Source organism: Triticum dicoccoides, chromosome 3B (genome assembly GCF_002162155.2).
Source record: "Triticum dicoccoides isolate Atlit2015 ecotype Zavitan chromosome 3B, WEW_v2.0, whole genome shotgun sequence".
In the NCBI taxonomy this organism is placed as follows: domain Eukaryota; kingdom Viridiplantae; phylum Streptophyta; class Magnoliopsida; order Poales; family Poaceae; genus Triticum; species Triticum dicoccoides.
In genome coordinates, this window is record NC_041385.1 from 683147862 (window position 1) to 683168130 (window position 20269).

General features: G+C 44.8%; 1 protein-coding gene and 1 pseudogene across 2 annotated transcripts; one reads left to right on the forward strand and one right to left on the reverse strand.

Moving 5' to 3' along the window:
* Positions 1-9025: 9025 nt before the first annotated feature.
* Positions 9026-18303, reverse strand: LOC119277834 (probable thimet oligopeptidase). Of its 2 annotated transcripts, XM_037559156.1 has the most exons (20): positions 18079-18302; positions 17691-17812; positions 17188-17351; positions 16168-16258; positions 15545-15724; positions 15247-15324; positions 14975-15055; positions 14340-14432; positions 14057-14137; positions 13795-13957; positions 13595-13715; positions 12944-13016; positions 12572-12679; positions 12270-12367; positions 12127-12172; positions 11655-11751; positions 9964-10037; positions 9645-9749; positions 9479-9559; positions 9026-9394 (listed from the first exon to the last, which is right to left on the reverse strand). In XM_037559156.1, the coding sequence occupies exons 1-20, from the start codon at positions 18197-18199 to the stop codon at positions 9284-9286; spliced, it is 2088 nt and encodes a 695-aa protein (XP_037415053.1). In that variant the 5' UTR covers positions 18200-18302; the 3' UTR covers positions 9026-9283. The 2 variants fall into 2 exon arrangements, 1 of the variants encoding a protein (XP_037415053.1); XR_005137347.1 differs by lacking the exons at positions 9026-9394; positions 9479-9559 and adding an exon at positions 11180-11248 and having other exon boundaries at positions 9699-9749; positions 18079-18303.
* Positions 18304-18598: 295 nt separating this feature from the next.
* LOC119282862 lies at positions 18599-18771 on the forward strand (annotated as a pseudogene).
* Positions 18772-20269: the final 1498 nt, after the last annotated feature.

Sequence of the window (20269 nt, forward strand, 5' to 3'; positions counted from 1 at the left end):
GAAAAAATTGTCCTTCAAATAACTGCTAGGCCAAAAAATGCGATCAATAATGATCATAGATTAGCTGGTTGACAAAAACACAACTATAATAAAATTTTCCACTGGTCCCACCGGTTCATATGACCCGGCCGGTAAGGACGAAGATCCAATATTTGGATACCCAGAAAGTACCTCGATGCTTAAGGGCTGGCGACTCATCAGTCGATATTGAACCGGGTTACGGACATTATATTGTAAGCCTCAGGAAAAATCTTAAGTCACACAATGGGGCTTCCAAAGATAACTTAAATCAAAAAAGATAAATAATAATGGCAAGGCTACTGATTCGGATACGATCAGTGAACCGTCCCAAAGGGGTTTAAACTAGGATTCGAATATGATCATGTAGCCCCTAATGGCTTTGGCATTGCGCCGATCAAGAGGGTATCGACAGCTGTGTTCTCTTTGGTTCGAATACGACCTATGTTTGAACAGGAAGCCCCCTAATGACCTTGAGAGTTTTTTAACGACTCTGATTCGAATACGATCAAAGTCGGTTCCCAAATGGGGTTAAGCTATGATTCGAATACGATCAAGAAGCCCCCAAGTGAGCTCGGCAGTGTGCCAATCAAAAGGGTATCGACAGCTATGTCCTCTTTGGTTTGAATACGACCTATGTTTGAACAGTAAACCCCCTAGTGATCATAATTTTGAACAACTAGATTCGAATACGATCGTAAGCCGGATCAGAATGGGCGGAGCCGGATCAAATATGACCCGCCCCCAAACGATCATGTGATAAAATGATGACAATAATAATGACAAATTTACCTTGTGAGAAGGGAAAAAAGGACAGAGGTCCTGCTTTGTTATTTATCATAATATATACATTGGCAAAATATGTACATCAGCGGAGCCTATGGCTAAGTGTAGTAGGGCCGGAGATGAGCAATGTTCCACGGCCTCCGGGTCTCTTCCTCTGACTTACGTGAGTTTTTGTGCTCTCAAACGTCAATAAGGTAATATGACCCGTTGTTCAAGTTCTTGCTGACCACGAATGGCCCCTCCCAAGGTGGGGATAAATTATGAGCATCAGTTTGATCCTGGATGCACCGGAGCACTAAATCACCTTCCTGAAAGGATCTAGACTTAACTCGGCGGCTGTGATAACGACGCAAATCCTGTTGATAGATCGCCGAATGAGCTGCTGCCAAGTCCCGATGTTCATCCAACAGATCAAGAGCGTCCTGGCGCGCCTGTTCATTGTCTTCCTCGACATAAGCCGCCACACGAGGTGAATCATGACGGATGTCACTAGGGAGAACCGCCTCAGCTCCTAGACCATGAAGAAAGGCGTATAACCCGTAGATCTGTTAGGAGTAGTGTTGATGCTCCATAACACAGAAGGTAACTCCTCAACCTAACAACCCGGCGTTCGTTGCAAAGGGACAAAGAGCCGGGGCTTAATTCCTTTCAGGATTTCTTGATTGGCTCTCTCGGCTTGACCATTGTACTGAGGGTGAGCCACTGATGAAACATCAAGCCAGATATGCTCACCTTGACAGAATTCTTCCATGGCGCCTTTAGACAGATTAGTGCCATTGTCAGTTATAATGTTGTGTGGAAAACCAAAACAAAATATCACCTTCTTCATGAATTGAACCACCGTGGCTGCATCACACTTACTGACCGGCTCTGCCTTGATCCACTTTGTAAACTTATCAACTGACACCAAAAGGTGAGTCTTTTATCTTTGGATCTCTTGAAAGGCCCAACCATGTCAAGCCCCCAGACTGCAAACGGACAAGTAATTGGAATCATCCTCAACTCTTGAGCCGGCACATGAGCCCGTCTTGAGAACTTCTGACAACCGTCACATTTACTGACCAGATCCTCTGCGTCTGCATGAGCCGTCAACCAATAAAACCCATGACGAAAAGCCTTAGCCATAAGAGATTTTGACCCCGGTCGATGACCGCAATCTCCTTCATGAATCTCATGGAGAATTTTTTGGCCTTCTTCAGGAGAGATGCAATGCTGAAAAGCCCCTGTAACACTGCAATGATGTAACTCGCCATTGATAATCGTCATGGACTTAGACCGCCGGGTTATTTGCCTGGCCAAGGTTTCATCCTCAGGCAAGTCGCCCCGTGTCATATAAGCCAGATACGGCACCGTCCAATCTGGGATGATATGAAGAGCCACCACCAACTGTGCCTCAGGGTCAGGAACAGCCAAATCTTCCTCTGTAGGTAGCTTGACAGAAGGGTTATGCAAAACATCCAAGAAAGTATTAGGCGGCACCGGCTTACGCTGAGATCCCAGCCGGCTTAAGGCATCGGCCGCCTTGTTCTTTCTACGGTCAATATGTTCCACTTGATAACCCTTGAAGTGCCCCGCAATTGCATCAGCCTCCCGGCGATAAGCCGCCATGAGAGGATCCTTTGAATCCCACTTGCCTGACACTTGCTGAGCCACTAGATCTGAGTTGCTGAAGCACCTTACCCGGCTTAAATTCATCTCTTTAGCCACCCAGAGACCATGGAGCAAGGCTTCATACTTAGTTGCATTGTTAGTACAAGGAAACATCAACCGGAGTACATAACAAAACTTATCGCCCCGAGGGGAAGCCAAAATAACTCCGGCCCCCGAGCCTTCCAATTGCCTAGACACATCAAAATGAATTGTCCAATAGGTATTGTCCGACTTTTCCTCAAGCATTTGCAACTCTGTTTAGTCATTGATGAAATCCACCAGCGCTTGAGATTTAATAGCTGTGCGTGGCACATATTTTAAACCATGAGGCCCAAGCTCAATGGCCCATTTGGCGACTCGCCCTGTGGCCTCTCTGTTCTGAATAATATCCCCCAAGGGGGCAGAACTAACCACAGTGATGGGATGGCCCAATAAGTATTGCTTAAGCTTCCGGCTGGCCATAAACACCCCATAGACAAGCTTCTGCCAGTGCGGATATCGCTGCTTGGACTCAATCAGTACCTCACTGATGTAGTAAACCGGCCGCTGAACCAGGTGCTCCTTGCTAACCTCCTTGCGTTCCACCATAATAGCCACACTGATGGCACGTCTGTTAGCAACCACATATAGGAGCAAGGGTTCCTTATCAATGGGAGCAGCAAGAATCGGCGGCTCAGCCAACTGTCTCTTCAGATCTTCAAAGGCAGTATTGGCGGCGTCATTCCAAGTAAAGCTATCCGTCTTCTTCATCATCTGATATAGCGGCATAGCCTTCTCCCCTAACCGGCTTATGAACCATCTTAAGGCGGCGATACGACCTGCCAAACGCTGGACATCGTTAATACACGCCGGCTTGGCCAGGGGGGTGATGGCTTTGATCTTCTCTGGGTTAGCTTTGATGCCTCTGTTAGAAACCAGAAAGCCCAAGAGCTTGCCTACAGGCACACCAAAAACACACTTGGTCGGGTTAAGCATCATCTTGTAAACCCGGAGATTATCAAAGGTTTCCTTGAGATCATCGATCAAGGTCTCTTTCTCTCTGGACTTAACCACTATGTCATCCACGTAAGCATGAACATTGCGTCCAATCTGGTCATGGAGACAATTATGTACGCATCGCTGGTAAGTTGCCTGGGAACTCTTGAGCCCAAAAGGCATTGAAACATAGTAGAAGGCTCCAAACGGAGTGATGAACGCCGTCTTCTCCTGGTCCTTAACAGCCATCTTGATCTGATGATAACCAGAGTAAGCATCCAAAAAGCTCAAACGCTCACAACCCGTCGTAGCATCGATGATCTGATCAATACGAGGGAGACCAAAAGGATCAGCAGGACAAGCTTTGTTTAAGTCCGTGTAATCCACACACATACGCCAAGTGCCATTTTTCTTAAGAACAAGCACTGGGTTAGCCAGCCACTCTGGATGAAACACCTCAATGATAAACCCAGCCGCCAAGAGCCGGGCCACTTCCTCACCGATAGCTTTCCTTCTCTCCTCATTAAATCATCGAAGAAATTGCTTGACCGACTTAAACTTTGGATCAATATTAAGAGTGTGCTCAGCGAGTTCTCTCGGTACACCCGGCATGTCAGATGGATTCCATGCAAAAATGTCCCGATTCTCACGGATGAACTTGATGAGCGCGCCTTCCTATTTGGGATCCAAATTAGCGCCGATACTGAACTGCTTGGATGAATCGCCTGGGACAAAATCGACAAGCTTAGTCTCCTCTGCCGACTGAAATTTCATGACCGGCTCATGCTCTGTAGTTGGCTTCTTCAAAGATGTCATATCCGCCGGGTCATCATTGTCCTTGTAGAACTTTAACTCTTCCGTTGTGCAGGCCGACTCAACATAAGCCGCATCACCTTCTTCACATTCCAGAGCCACCTTGCGGCTCCCGTGCACCATAATGGTTCCCTTATAACCCGGCATCTTGAGCTGCAAGTACACATAACACGGTCGTGCCATGAACTTGGCATAAGCCGGCCGCCCAAACAGAGCATGATACGGGCTCTTGATCTGAACTACTTCAAATGTTAATTTCTCGGCTCTGGAATCATACTGATCCCCAAATGCTACCTCCAACTCTATCTTGCCGACCGGATATGCCGACTTACCAGGTACAACTCCGTGGAAAACAGTGTTGGACTTCTTAAGGCTCTTATCAGTCAGCCCCATGCGACGGAAGGTCTCATAATAAAGGATATTGATGATGTTGCCTCCATCCATCAACACCTTGGTGAACTTGTATCCACCCACTTGAGGGGCCACGACCAGGGCTAAGTGACTCGGATTGTCAACCCGGATAGGGTGATCCTCTCTGCTCCATACTATATGTTGTTCAGACCACCTCAAATAACGAGGGATTTCTGGCTCAACCGCGTTCATGGCCCTCTTATGAAGCTTCTGGTCCCGTTTACACAAACTGGTGGTAAACACATGATATTGCCCACTGTTCAGCTGCTTTGGATTGCTCTGGTATCCACCTTGCTGCTGCTGCTGACTGCCCTGGCCAGCCTGTTGGTTATATCCACCCTGGTTTCCATGGGAATATTGAAAACTGGAATTTGACCCGCCTCCCGGGCCATGAAAGTCGCCACCACCTGAGCCGCCCGGGCCATTGTTACCATCAAACACGTTGGAATTCTTGAATGCCTTCATAATCATGCAGTCTTTCCATAAATGTGTAGCCGGCTTCTCCTTAGTACCGTGTCTCGGACAAGGTTCATTCAACAACTGCTCAAGTGTGGGTCCTGACCCACCAGACCGAGGAGGTGGCCTTCCCTTGCGTCGCTGGTTATGACCCTGTGCATTGGTGTTAGCCACAAAATCCAAACTACCGCCAGCCTTACGTTTGTTACCTCCTTGACTTGCAGGGTTGTGCTGAGAGCCCTTGCCGTTGCCGTTCCTCTTTCCCTTCCCTGCCTTCTCATCATCAGACTCGGGATCCTTGGTACTATCAGAATCAAGTTCTGGATGAACCTGGCCTTTAACTCTGCCCATGAACTGATTGAATTAGGTGGCAGGCCTTTCAACCAGGTGCGGGCGGTTCCATCCAACATCATGGTGAAGTACTTAGCCATTGCTGCGTCAGAAACCTCCAACAGCTCCATAGCCATCTCGTAGCTCTCAATCCATGCCCCAGGTTGTAAGTCGGCTGTGTAATTCAGCACCTTCCTCGGCCCTTTAAAATCTTTAGGCAACCGCTCGTTACGCAGAGCTGGCACTAGACACGGGACTCCTCCAGTCCGGGTGGCTATACCTGCCTCAACAGAAGTCGCCAGGTAAACCGGATATGGCTGATAAGCCATCAACTGAGCCGCTTGCTCAGCCGCCCGTTTAGCCTCTTGCCATAGTCTCTCTTGATCCACTAAGCTAATGGCCTCATGACGCGGCGGGTTACCGCCACCTGGCTGGTCACGGCGTCTAACATTGCTTGATACAACCGCTGAATCCATGTGCCTGCTATAACTCGGGCTTTGGCTTGGACGAGGGGTCGAGTGGATCCTGTCTCGGCTGTATGAGTACGCCTCCTGCTGTACCAAAGCCGTCTGAAGAAGTTCCCTGACCCGGCGGGTTTCAACTGCAGTCGAAGAGTTGCCATCAATCGGGAGAGCCGCCAATTGGGTTGTCGCTGCTATCATGTTTTCCAATGGGTTGGAGTAATGACCCGGAGGGGTTAGTACGTACTGAGGTGGCGCCATGTTTACACGGGGAGGTCCCGTCACTGGTGACTGAAACGGTGCTCTGTCCCCAAGTGCCACAACATGGTCTGGCCCTGTGCGCGGAGGGAGCCATGGCGGGTTGCCTGTCTGCGGGATGAGCCACGGCGGGTTACTGGGCCCTGCTCCTGGCGTGTTAAAAAGGTTCCGAGGGTCATAAACCGGGGGAAGTCGAGACTGGGTCTTCTGATACCTTCTCCTCATGACCTCATTAGCCGCGTTCTCGTCTTGTGTAAGCCGGAAAGTGTGTGCCTGGATCTGCTGAGCCTGATCATCCAGAGCCGCCCGCTCTGCGGTTATCCTGACATCTTCTGTTGCCAGGTCTTCCTTAGCTTGCACCATATCCAGCTTTAATTGTGCCACTTCCGCATCATGACTAGCTTGATCCGTCGGGCTGGCTACGGCAGTTAACAGGGTGGTCAGCTTGTCGGTGAGATCCATTAACACCTGAGCCAGCGAACGCACAGGGCCTCCTGCCCTGGCTGCCGCTGACCCGGAAGTTATGGCTGATGCAGTTTGCGGAGTCTTGGATGGGTTGGGTGCCGGCCATGAAGATCCCGACCCTGCTCGGTGGCTCAAGACAATTTGGAATACTGCTACCATTGGAACAGCTGCCAAGCCCGCCATCCTGTAGTTGGTACAACGAATCTGTCTCACCTGTGGACGACTCGCCGTCAGAGTAGATGGCCGCCTCACCATCAGAGGAAGACCCTTCAGAGTGTCCTTCGTGGAATCATCCCACGAAGGCACGCTTCACAGCCGGCGGAGCCTGGGCGGGTCTCGCACGCTGAGCCGCCTCGACGAGGTCGGCGCAGATGTACGGCTCAGGGCCCGGCTCGCCGATCTTGCCGATGAAGACGTGTATTCCTCCGAAGGGGACCCGGTACCCATACTCGATTGAGCCGGCCTCGGGGACCCAGCCTACATCGTCGATTTAGAGCTTACCGCGATGACTCTTGGTCATCCGTCCCACAGCGTATCCCTTGAGCCCTTCGAAGCTGCCCTTCAAGAACTCAAATCCACCGTGTGCTGGCCCCACGGTGGGTGCCAATTGTCGTGGAATTGTCACGTCAGATGTCCAAGTGAAAGGACTTAGTCGTGGAGTCATCGCAGCTAGGAAGCTTGAAGGGGTTAATCAGGACAAGGGACACGAGAGGTTTTATACTAGTTCGGCCCCTTATGATGAAGGTAAAAGCCTACGTCTAGTTGTGATTGGGATTATGTATGTCTCGATAACCAGGAAGCAGAATCGCTTGACCTAGCTCTCGAGTCGTTGTTTCGTCCCTTTATATACTGAGGTTGATGCCCAGCGGCTCTACAGAGTCCCGGCCGGCTTATAGATTGTATCTGGCTCGGTCTCTTAATCTTTCTTGCCTTACAATACAAGTTACATGATCAAGGCGGTTTAACACTACGGGCCTTAGGTCACCTCTGGGCCGTTGGGCCTTTACTAAGCCGCCGTCTTCAAGCTTGAGCTTCTGTCTTCAAGAATGCTTGTAAGTATAACCCGGCTCCTTATGGCGGGTCATACTAGTAGTTATATCCCCAACAAAGTGCTTACTCAGTAAATGGTTGTACAAGTTGCTAACAGAGGAAGGTGTTTGGCAGGAGTTACTCTAAAACAAACATCTTCATTCCAAGATGTTGTCTCAAGTGTTGGCAAAAACACCTGTTTTGAAAAGGCTTGATGAAGGTCAAGTCCACGTTCTTTAATAGAGGATTTTTCTCGGTCGACGATGGTTGAACTATGAGTTTTTAGGAGACACCTGGCTTGAATATACTCGTATAGTGCTTCAATACCCAAGTCTTTGTTTGTTTGTTTTTTTTTTAATTTTCATCCGAGTCTTTATCATATTGTGCCACGGAAAGGGGTCTCAACCATTTCTGTTCTTGGGTCGGGCCCGTTGAACATTCAATTTCGTAGGGCATTGACAAGGATAAGTGGATTATGCGGCTTCACTTAGTAAATGGGTTGATGTCAGTCGACCCAACACGGTAACGTGATGTTTATCTACCCCGCAAAAAAAACATGATGTTTATCTCCTCCGTTATCTTCTCAGTTAAATCCATGCGTGCGGACATTATCTTTCCTAAGAATTGCATATGTTGTTTCCATGTGGTTCCCAAATGGTGTGAGGGGGGGTTAATTCTACGAAGGATAATTTGGCAAAAACGCAACTGACAAGGATGCAAAAAATGTTATTTTTCTGACTAGCAGAAAACAAATTATCATCTTTTTCCTTCTTCCCAGTTTGCCATCCTTTTGTGGCATACAATCAATATACTCCCTCTGTCCCATAATGTAAGACGTTTTTTGACACTAGGGACGGAGGGAGTAGCATTTAATCTGCTATTGCCAACCAGTATAACAAATTTATCCGGAATCTGCTATCACCTATTAGTATAACAAATTTATCTAAAAACTAACTTAGGCAAGGTTCATCTCAAATTGAGTATATAACAGAAATGAATTCTCCAGCACTGGATTCCCTACTACCAAAGGACCTTTTGGTACACTTGAAAGGAATTATCATCCGAAAGCTGTTGACATGCCATAGCACGTGAATAATTTATGCCATCCAACATTGACAACCTTGTTGCTCTATTTCCTTCCTACCAGGTTTGCCTTTGAAATATCAATCACTTTATTTGAAATTCCAAGATAAAGTCTATTATCATGTCTGTTCAAATGAGAGTTATCTTGTGTGCTTGCAACGCATTTCCTTCAAAGACTGCCTTGATGTTGCAAGGCTTTAAAGTGAAAGCTGCCAAGACATGCTTCATGCAACAACATATTCCAGGCTCATCGTCCACGCTCCCTTGCGACATAAAGAAACTCGTGATAGTTCAGCAAAAAAGAGGGGGGAAATGAAACTAGTGACAGACACTAAAAGGTATTACGCCACAAAGTTGAAATCCTGAGTAGGCTCGTGTCAGGAAATAACTATTCCAAGAGTGCTTAGCACAAATTTACATTGACCATTAACCAGATCTGCAATCACGTAACAAACTGTCAATCTGAAACCAACGGTAATCATTCATGTTGGAGAAGAAAAAAAAACTCAACGGTAGTCAAACTTTATGGCCTAGTGCTACACGATCTTTCACAAAGCGTTCCTTGTTCTGCTCTGAATGAAAGGCTGCAGCGATGGTTCTCTTCCTAAGTAGTCAGTTATGATCTCAAGAGGATCTTTCGAGCCTCCTGGAGCCAATACCTGAAATGAATGCAAAAGCGTTTGTGAACAACATGAATATATGATCAAATAACACGCCTAGAAGAGCATCATTTCCTTCAATACCTTATTTCTAAACCTCAACCCTGCATGCTGATTTAGCAAGTCATCTTTAAATTTCGTTGTGAATAGATCAGCAGCAAACACCTGCATGCACAAATATATATCATTCTCTATCATTTCCGAACATATGCTGGAAGTAACAAGCCTCTAGAGTAGTGTTTGCTCAGACCTCGCTCCATACGTAACTGTAGCACACAGCGTCATAGCCAACAGCAATACGGGGAAAGCATGAAGCTGGGCTGGTCCCTTCCAACAAAGGTATCCCCAGCATTACCTGAAAAAAAGAGCATTTCACCCTCAGGCCTTGTTCGGTTAATCCTCTCCCCAAGGGGATTGGAGGGATTGGTAAGGATTGGTTCATATTTTGACTAATAAGAGGTTTAGATCCCCTTCAAACCCCTTCAATCCACTCGGATCCACACGCAACCGAACAAGGCCTCAGTGGTCATAAGTAACATACAAGTGAATCGAAATCGTTTAGAATGTACCTTTGGATGAAGATCTTTGATCAAGTCATCGATGTCCACATTCTCGCTTGTATGTATTATCTGATCAACAAGGCCTGGTAAAACCAAAGGTGCAGATCAAAACTAGTGAACAAGAAGGCTACCCTACAGTATGTAATACTCCCTCCGTCCCGAATTAGTTGCCTTAGATTTGTCTACATCAGGGGCGGACCTACGTTGGAGCCTGTGGGGGCAGCTGCCCCCACTCGTTTTTTCCATTCGCTTATATACGTGTTGCTGCCTATGCATGTGTGCCCCCACTAGGACGAATACTCTGCCCCCACTCAGCCCGATTCCTTGCGTATTTTCAAAAGCCCATTACTCTGAAGTGTGAAAAAGGTCAAGAAATAGCCCAGAAAGAAATAGGGTGTTGCAGCGTCTAGCCTGCAGATCGCTCAGATTTCCTCGTGCACGCACGCACCCACACGAGACGGCCGAAGCCCTGACCTTGCCGCTCGCAACCGGCGGCGGCGGCAACTGCTGACTTGCATGTATCCTTCCCCTGCGGCCTTGCACGATGTCACCGTCGCACAACCCCATCAGCAAACCCCGATTCTTTTTTTCTTTTCTTTTTTTTGTGGGGAAGCAAACCCCGATTCTGTAATCTCCCTCTGATTGATATCAAGGTGAGCCATATAACACATCTAGGTTTTTCCTCCTTACGATTTTTTTGTTAGTTTGCAATTCCAATCTTATAAAAATTGAAATTCAACTGTTTGAAATTTCAATCTAGGCCTTGCACGTGTGCTATCAGATTTGTGTATTATTCATTCGTTTGCCCATGTCTTTCTCCTTTTGAAATCTAGATGAGCCGTATAAAACATCAAAATATGTGTATAATCCATCGATTTGGATAATTAGGTCAATTCAACTGTTCAACCATTTTTTTTGTCACATACAAATTTTAATATGCAATTTCCTACTTAAGGGCAATATTGGCTAGTTCAGACTCATAGGCTCCAATTTATTCGAATCAACTATTATAAAAAATTCTAACAATCATTTGTTTGTGCACGCACACACACATCAAATGTGATATTCAGATTGATGCAAACACGCACAAACATCAAATGTGATATTCATATTGATGCAGATCATTGTCTCAAATTTTTAATTTACTTTCACTTCACAATGAACTTGATACCTTGTGAAGAATGAGGTGATCATGACCAAAATTTTAGTTTATACCAATACTTACCTTGCTAGGTAGTGAATATGCCCATACATTTTCCCCCCTCTCAATTTTTTCCCTGGGTCCGCTCCTGGTCTACATGCGGATGCAAACAAATCTAAGACAACTAATTTGGGACGGATGCAATATTTGTCGTAATCAATGAACTAACAAGAAGGCTACTAGGTTGGTAGCGACTACTGAATTAACCAGTAAAGGTGAGAAAATATTTACTTTTCAGAGAATAGGTGGGAAAAAAGGAAATTGGACTGGATTTATGATGTTCAAATAGCAGAATGCCTAATGGGTGCAAAATTAGAACATATTGTTACTCGACTCAAGAAGGATAGGAGACAGGGACAATGAAATGTCAAAGAAGTCCTGGTGATGTTAACAAAATATATCAGCATCTCGCTATTTTGTAGGAGTATCAGAGCTAGACAAGTATTTTCAGGATGATTATTCTCATTCCCCATGCTTATAGAATAAAAAAGTGACTCACACAAAAGGATCTCTTGCTTCAGTTTCAGGCCAGCAAACATGTCCCGCCTTCTTTTCAGTGACTGGCAAGCTTCAGTAGTGACAGACTTTGTGATGTCCTACAATGATGAGAACAGAAGGCTTCAATTACTAGTTGGCACAAGCTTCAACAGATTGACAAGAACTTGTTAAAGTATTTTATTTTATTTTGGTTCGTCATCAAATTCGCCTTTTCAAAAAAAAGTCATAGCAACCATCTCATATACTAATTTTTAACATTAGGATTCTTGAGTCATGCAAAGAAGCAAACATTGTTTCTTATCTATGAATTCGGTAGCTGTAGTTCCATTGCTTAGAATAACTCGATTGGCTTAATATTTCATATAGGTTACACAAAAGAACCAGTTCTTTTACATTTTCATTCTTGTTCCTGGCAATACATAGAGTTTGAAGATAGTTTCAGTACAAAAACATCAAGTGCTGTTTTTCATCACCTGATAGAAGCCGGACATCATTTTTAGGGAAATGCTCTCGTAACACCTGTGATGACAATGTTATGTTTACATGCAAGAAATGGCATCTTCCAAAATTATACAGAAGTGTTGGCATATTACTGACAAAAAAGAAATATGCCAACCAGTTCTCGAGTAACAGGCTTGGAATTTCAGCAAAGTCCCCCTCCAGACGGAGACTTGAAAATCTAGAAAAGGTGGCCCTGTTCGATATATGATGAACCTGCAGGATGTTGAAACAATTAGTACAGTGACTTTTATTTAATATGGAACATATGAGTAGATAAATTGTCAATCTGGTATTAATCAGAACCATCTTTCTCCTCTCAAGGGAAAATTTAAAGACACTTCACTGTGACGATTTGAATATTTCTGGTTTAAGAATTTGACTGGAAAAACATGCAATGAAAGGTTGAGGTTAGTCTACCACGTGACTGAATTCATGAAATATCCTCACAACTTCAGGGAACCGTAGCAATGCTGAATTCCCATCAAACTCTTTCGGACATTGAGATAATAAGACTGCAACCGGAACCTGTCAAAAAAATTGCTGAATTAACATAATGAAATAATTCGTCATTGAAGTAGACTCCAGGTGTACTTTCCGTTGATTATAGGTATTTCAGACATCATTAGACAACCAGCCTGTAACAGCTCAACCGCCCAAAGTGTTTAATTAACTATGCTACAGTAAGAAAAATAACATTACAAGGTTGACTCACGATCCTTTCAAAAAAGTGAGCAAACAAGAAAATCGCGTTGAAATTACAATAGCAAATATACAGATTTTCTGAGTTACCTTACGTGAACCATTAGAACACATGCATCCATTCTGAAGTGCCACAACACAGGTGTGGTCATATTTTCCTTCCCTGTAAAGGGGAAAAATGGCAAGTTAGTGATTAAACTACCTTGTTTGCTGGACAAGTTCCTGTGGACGTGCATGCGCTTTTGACTTGTGTGTCTTATGCTGCGTTATCAGTTCATTATTTCTTTCATGGGCTTTCAATCAACATTTGTTGAGATAATTTTTCTCTTGAAAATGTAGGTTTAAAACCTAGGACAATTGGTCTCCCTCAGTTGCACATCTATGATAAACCGTGCAATAGATATATAAGACAGGAACCAGCTTTCTCTATATTTCTAAAATGAGAAATTGCCGGTCGACTTTCAGTGTTTGTATTCAATTAAACTTTATAAAATAGCATCCTGAGGCCACTAAATTTATTACGACTCCCATGGGTGGAGCCACACCAAGATATGGGTGTACAGATGTACACCCACTAATTTTGGCTCTCACTGTGAGAATGTGTAGCTGCAAGCTTAATGAAAGCATTTAGCACGTATTAGTCTTTACTTAACCAAGATAACACTAATCTTCATCTATACGCCCTTCCTCTAAACCTGACTCCGCCACTGACGACTCCACCACTAAGCATAGAAAACAAACCTGGAAAAGATATCAAGAAAAAAGTAACCCAAAAGATCACTTGAACTTGCATCCCAAACAGAGAAGAGACGAACTGTATCATGCCAAACCTCCACATCCTTAATTTCTTCAAATCGTAGCGCTGCCAGAGAAAACATGGGAAATGTGCTCATATATTTAATGGATAGTTGTGTTGTAGTGTTTAATGGGTAAAATCCTACCAAATAGATCCTGGAACATCTTAAGCATTCCTGATATGACCAGCTTAACAGGGAAATATCGCTTAATTTCACCAATGTCAAGATCAACCTTGTGCTGTTCGCCTCTTTTCATGTAGTATAATAAATCTTCCATGCCAAATTGAGCATCTCCTTCCTCCTTCATCTGAAATTAGAAGACCGAGAAAAGGATTCGACTGATTAATTAAAAGAGCATGATCAGTGCAAAAATACAATAGACCCAAAAAGAGAGCTTTGTACAAACCTTCAGTTCTTTGAGTACGGTCAGCTCTCTATTAGCTAGATCACTTAACTGTTCTGACATTTCCTCCAAAAATTCTAACACCTGTAGCGGAAAACCCTTTAGAACATGTGGGGTTAACTTGGTGGCATACACAGATGCAAGTGAACATAAGAAGAAATGCCCAAAACGCCATCCTGTTGGCAAGCTCAGTAGCTCAGACTTGGCATGGAAGAATCCATTCACTAGGTACAGTTAGCCAAAAATGGACACTTTCAAGCATATTTAACAACAGGAAAGCACAAACCTTCCTCGATGTCATTGCCATTCTTGGTTCAATAGCAAAATCAGAATAGTTGGAGTACCCAAGCAATCTCGCAAGCCTGTGTCTTATCTGAACCTGAATATAAAAAACTGTAAGTTGTCAGTTCCATGGCTCTAGTCTACAATGAAATTATGCGCAATAGATGAATTTATACTCATTTTCAATCATTCAATGGTTATTTCAAGCACTTTTAGTAAGTCTAGATATCAGCACCCTCCTCACATTCCCCACCTGGATAGCCTAAGAAGCTCACTCCCATTTTCAATCAATCATTCAATGAAATTATGCGCAATAGATGAATTTATACCCATCAATCATTCAATGGTTATTTCAAGCACTTTTAGTAAGTCTAGATATCAGCACCCTCCTCACATTCCCCACCTGGATAGCCTAAGAAGCTCACTATCAACTAATCAAGCATAACTAGTGCAATTACCACATGTTGAAAGGAAAATAAGGAAATTCCTATTTCAAAGAGCTAGAACGATGCAAGCCAAGACAATAAAGAAATGCTGTGTAGAACTGAATGATGCTGTGACCTATGAGATGAAGTGAAATTGGTAATCAAAAGATACCAGTTTATTTAGTTAAAGATGCAGTTGGAGACATGGGGATACCAATTTTTCTAGGATGGCTACGTTCTGTTTTCCACCTTTCTGGCCATAAGCAACAGCGATCTGCTTCCTGGTAGAGCCAACCTTGGAAACAGTACAGAAACAAAGAAAAAAATTAGCAGCTAGTGCATAGAACAAACATGGCTCTAGTGCAAAAGAACCCATCGTAAGTACTAAGTACTCCACAGAATATAGCAACGAGCCGCTAAGTAACCATTCACAGTGACACCAACCAAATGTACAGGCGCATGATCAAGCAGAAATGTGAAACTGACCTTGCAATGCTCAAGAATTGGAGTGACATGGTAACCTGTCAACAGAACCTTGCGCTTTCCATCTGTTTCTTCCAGATCCTGAGTTAAACGGTAATAGTTAAACATAATCAGGAAGAAATACCATGATTGTTCTTTGTATTCACTTTACACTTTCGTCCAACCATGAAGACAGAAAATGGTAACATATTATTTCAACATCCCAAAGTCTGAATGTCAAGGTGCACTCATATAAGCACAATGTTGGAAGCGTGAAGCATGATGCTGAACCCTCTGAAATGTTTTCACTTCCCTAGCTCACCTTTAAAAACTCAAGAGGCATTCCAGCTAACTCTTCCTCGCTTAATAGAAGAAATTTGGTGAAATCATTCATGTTTTGAATATACTTCAAATTTAAGTCATCGATGAGAGATTTCAACTTCTCCATTTCTTTCTTCTTGGTTTGGGTTAGTTTTGCTCCGTTGCGTTCAAACTCTCTTACCTGTCACCATAATGAGAGAAGTCAGCAATCGCATACTAACTGGGTCAAGCAGTTAGCCACACTGCCTGTATGCAGGCACTATATACTCTCTATCCTTAAAAGGAATCATAATTAGCCAGTTCTATAACTTAACTTCAGCTTTGATCTAACATCAACAAGGAACTTAGATTAGTCCTGTGTGCCAACAATAATTGCAGAGGTTAAATCAAGTAGATGTAACAGCACATAAGATGAATAGATGCAATGAGTCTCTAACAAGAATACTCAAATTATACGCCGTCCATCAACAATACTCAGAAAACTATGGACAAATTGATCCTAACAAGAAGATAGTCATCATTCAGAGTCTTGGAGATGACCCCACAAATATAAATATGCAGATGCCAGTCAGAACACGATTATGTATGAGGCTAGTTTCACATGTAGTGTCACGAATATTGTACCAGGCACTGGACAAATCTTGTTGCTTCTGGACCTATTCTTTCATCTCTCTCCGTGAAAGCCTTTACAACACGGTACACATCTTCACGCTGCCTGGTCACCTTGCAGGAAATAACAGGATTCTTAAACTAGGGGTTCAACAGTAATATATTGGATTAAAAAGGTGAATAATAGGGAATTCAGTTTCTTTTAAGAATGTTCATTTCTAGTCATATATCACCATATGACTTATACAACGGCGAAAAGGCTGGACTACTGGGACGATATTTATATATTAGAGATGCTCACTGAACTGGGCAAACAGTTTGAGTATCATCGCTTCATAGACATCAGGTTGAGAACCAGCATGCATAATTTCCCGGGGTTTTTTTTAGCAAAAAGAGAGGCTACGCTCTCCGATTTCATTATAGAAAACCATATGTCTTAAGACACTACTACAAACAGGAAATAAAAGTCACGACCATTACAGACCGGGAGGCACGACGGCCCCATTGTTACTGATCATGCAAGATCAAAAGAACCCCAGAAGGCCAGCACAGCTGGAAACCCTTCAGGGGCACAAAATCTCTACTCCTATAGAAGACTCAGTTGGTGATGATGGTGCCTGCCATACGTCATTTCTGACCATTAGATCTGCATCTAACGGCTGTGAGGTAAGTTGTGTCCTTTTTGCAACAATAGCCCACTTCTCTGCTCCAATTTGCAGAAAACCCCTTAGTATCTTGAAACCAACCACATCCCTCCCTCACCTCATCAAAACAGCCCGAGGAATATATTTTGAGTGAAACATAAATATATTTTTAGTGATATATGTATATCAAAACTAGAATGTTTTCTTTCAAGTTTGTGAACAAGTATTATTCTACTTTGGATCTGTTCATCAGGGGGGAGATGACAGCCACCTAATTCTATCAGCTGCATAATTTCCCATTGTTTTCAGTAGTAAATAAATGCCTGTTAAACGTATAATGACCCAGAGTTATGTCCAACAAGTGATATAATAAAACTAAGTAACAATGCACCTGCACAGCAGAAAGTGGGAATCCAATCGCTTTTCTGCTTCAGCACTTGCCCTGCATATATCTTCGGATGGTGACACCATCCTTGGGAGCACACAAGCTTGAACCAGAGGAAACTGCTGAGCATCTAATTCTGCCAACGGTGCAATTGCATTAGCGAAGTTGACCTGCAATGAAACACATCATGTAGCCAGCAATAACAGGGTGATATTTTTTTAGTACATAGTGTATGAATATCAAGCTTGCATCCAGCAAGGTTTAGGTTATTTTATTTTATCTGCACAGGGACCTATGTATCTACGAGATGTGGCGCAATAACGACATGATGCCTACTCATGTATGACAATCAGGTTGTGTGCGCGGAATGGAAATCAAAAACCATGCCAAGCCTTTGACATTAAAGTGGCATTCCATAAAACAGGCTGCTTATAAAAATGAACGCCTGGCCATAAAACAGCCTGCTGATAATAATGCAGTGGCGTCACATTATTGCATTGCATACATACCTTATCTAGGGGAACTGCGGCCACGGCATCATATGTTTCCTTTGACTTAGCAATAATCCGGTCAGCCAATCTCTTGATTTCGGCTGCTGAGAGGTTGACCTGCGCACTAAACCCTGGAAGCTCTGCAACCAACCAAGACATTAACTACTCAGAAACCACATCGGTATAAATATCCATGTCACTGTAACAGCCAAATTCCCCAAAGCAGAATTTCCTGAGTCTCGGGCGTCGATTTCGCACAGCAAAATGGCGAAATAAACACAGACATATGCTGCATTGCTGTGCAATTGAACAGAAATACCGTAGGTCTGCGCGGCTCGAGCAACACCAAAGCAACTACACAGGCTCGTCCTCTATTCAAAATCCCCGAGGGTTTCGCGGTGCTCACCTTGCCGCTTCCTCCGGCGGTGGGCGGCGACGGCGGAGAAGGCGAGGTTGAGGCCGACGGCAACGAGCGCCGCGGCGCCGGCCACGGCTACCACGCGCCTCTCCTTCCTCCGGGGAGACATCCGGCGGGGGCTCCGCTTCTAGAAGGTTCTGGGGAAGGGAGGGGGCGAAGCAGCTGAGCGAGGGAAGAGATGAGAGAGAGACGTTTCGGTGGCGGAATGGGCGAGGCCCCGACGCGAGCGAGCGGAGGTCACGAGGGCACTCGAGGCGGCCGTTGGATCCCCCGTCGACGGCTGGATTCACTACACGTTTTTTTCGGGGGGCGTAGGCTGAACCGTGGCAGGCCTCGGCAAAAAGGCCAGGCCCGGTGGGGGATACCGTCGTTGAGGCCCACGCAAGAGGCAGGCGCTCCCCGTGCGCGGGAGGCAAGCAAGCAGCTCGTTTCGTTTAGTACCACCTCGCCGAGCGAAGAGGGGACGGGAGGGCGTGAGGGTACAAATAGAAGGGCAGGACAGCGTGTCAACCTTTCTCGGCCTTTTGGCTAAGATCAATTTTAGTATCTGTTCTTATCAATTTAATATCTGATATGTGAGGTACACCCTCATAACAATATTAAATTTATTTTTTATAGGAGAGGGTCCACCACAGTGGCTCGCCCGTGTCTTGCACTACTGCACGGGCTGGCGCACCCCAACAAAACCAATTCATTTTTTCTATCCTGGTGGGATGGCAAGTCAGCTTCGGCAAAACGATCGGTCACGCTGGCGAGTAGCGTATCAACGATCGTTTGGACGGATGCCGTCTGCACGCCGTCCCGGTCCGATCACGCAGAGCGATGCGATGCAGTGTCGCTGGCCAGGTTGTAAACCAAGGAGCGAGCGACACAGCCATGCCATGCATGGGTTGTAAACCAAGGAGCGAGCGACACAGCCATGCCATGCATGGGTACGCAGTAAGAAGGTTTATGGGTTGATCCCTTTGTTGGTCGAATGGTTACTATAAAACGGAATTTCAAAATAAAAAGTGGCAACATGTGGCCCTTAATTACAGACGGGGCCCACCCCAAATCTACTATCAGCGGCCAGCAACAACAAACAAGCAGCCCCCTCCACCGACCACTCCCCACCAGCCACCACACATTGCCCCTCCTCCGACCAATCCGCGCGTGTTACTATTCCATTCTCTGAAGCACAATCCAACAGAAAAAAAAGTATATTTCTAACCTACACCTTTGGTTGTTCCAGCTTGTGAGGAAGACGACTATGGAATTCAGATTTCCTTTCTCTCGAAGCAAGCCAGTCCTTAATTAATGTCGGCCATAAGCTAGCTCCCCTCCACGAACCACTCCTCGCCGACCATTATCAAGCGGTGGTGGATGATAGCACGTGGAACTTGCCGTGACAACGCGGTTAGAGCTCATAGCAATGGTGCCCATGACCCCATAACTTCACCCCATTCATTTCCATTGGTGGCGGCATTTAGCGTCATAGCCATGGCGGTTCAGCATTGTGGCTCGGATAAGGCGGAGGGAGTCAGGGAGAACCCTACAGTGGTGCCAAGAATCCGAACGTGGGAAGTATGTGATTGTTTTGCTTATATAATGTATATTTCAACAGTCTAGATTGTACTAACTTTATATTAAACTAAAGTTAGTATAAAGTTGAGTCATCTATTTTGGAACGGAGAGAGTACATGTATTTTTGGTAAAGGGTAATCATAGTATGCATTTGCATAAATTTATGTTTTATGTTCAGATCTGGAATGTTCATGTCCAAAGATGGGAGTGTTTTTCATGGCAACAATTGGCAATTCAACTGGTGGTTAATTAAATGCGGAAGGGTAAGAAATAGCTGGATTCGCAACCTCAGTCTGGAAGAAGCCCCAAATATAATCTCATTAGAAATAAAATAGGGGCTCTAATCATGAGAAAGATTTGCCATGGGAGGAGAGTCTGACAAGATAACAGGGGTTGAGAACAGGACGTTGGCATGTTGGTTAGCCATGCGCTCCCGCAGGCTGCCCACCCTGGTTCGAGCCCTGGCTCAGCCGAGGGGGCGCTTAGAGAATTTATCCTATAAAAATATGCCGCCAAGGGCTAGTCCTGGCTGGTCTCGTTTTTTTTACAAGATAACAGGGTCCGAACAACACTTTTTTTATAGAGTATAGCAATGCAAAATTGAAACTTAAAGGGT

What these genes read in the sequence shown, in the direction of transcription:
- LOC119277834 (XM_037559156.1), bottom strand. Translation starts at nt 18,199, where the DNA reads ATGTCTCCCCGGAGGAAGGAGAGGCGCGTGGTAGCCGTGGCCGGCGCC. An exon ending in GTTCTAATGGTTCACGTAAG is followed by an intron (nt 12,680 to 12,943) that starts GTAACTCAGAAA and finishes TTTTTTTGACAG; the next exon opens with GTTCCGGTTGCAGTCTTATT. An exon ending in AGCCTGTTACTCGAGAACTG is followed by an intron (nt 12,173 to 12,269) that starts GTTGGCATATTT and finishes TTGTCATCACAG; the next exon opens with GTGTTACGAGAGCATTTCCC.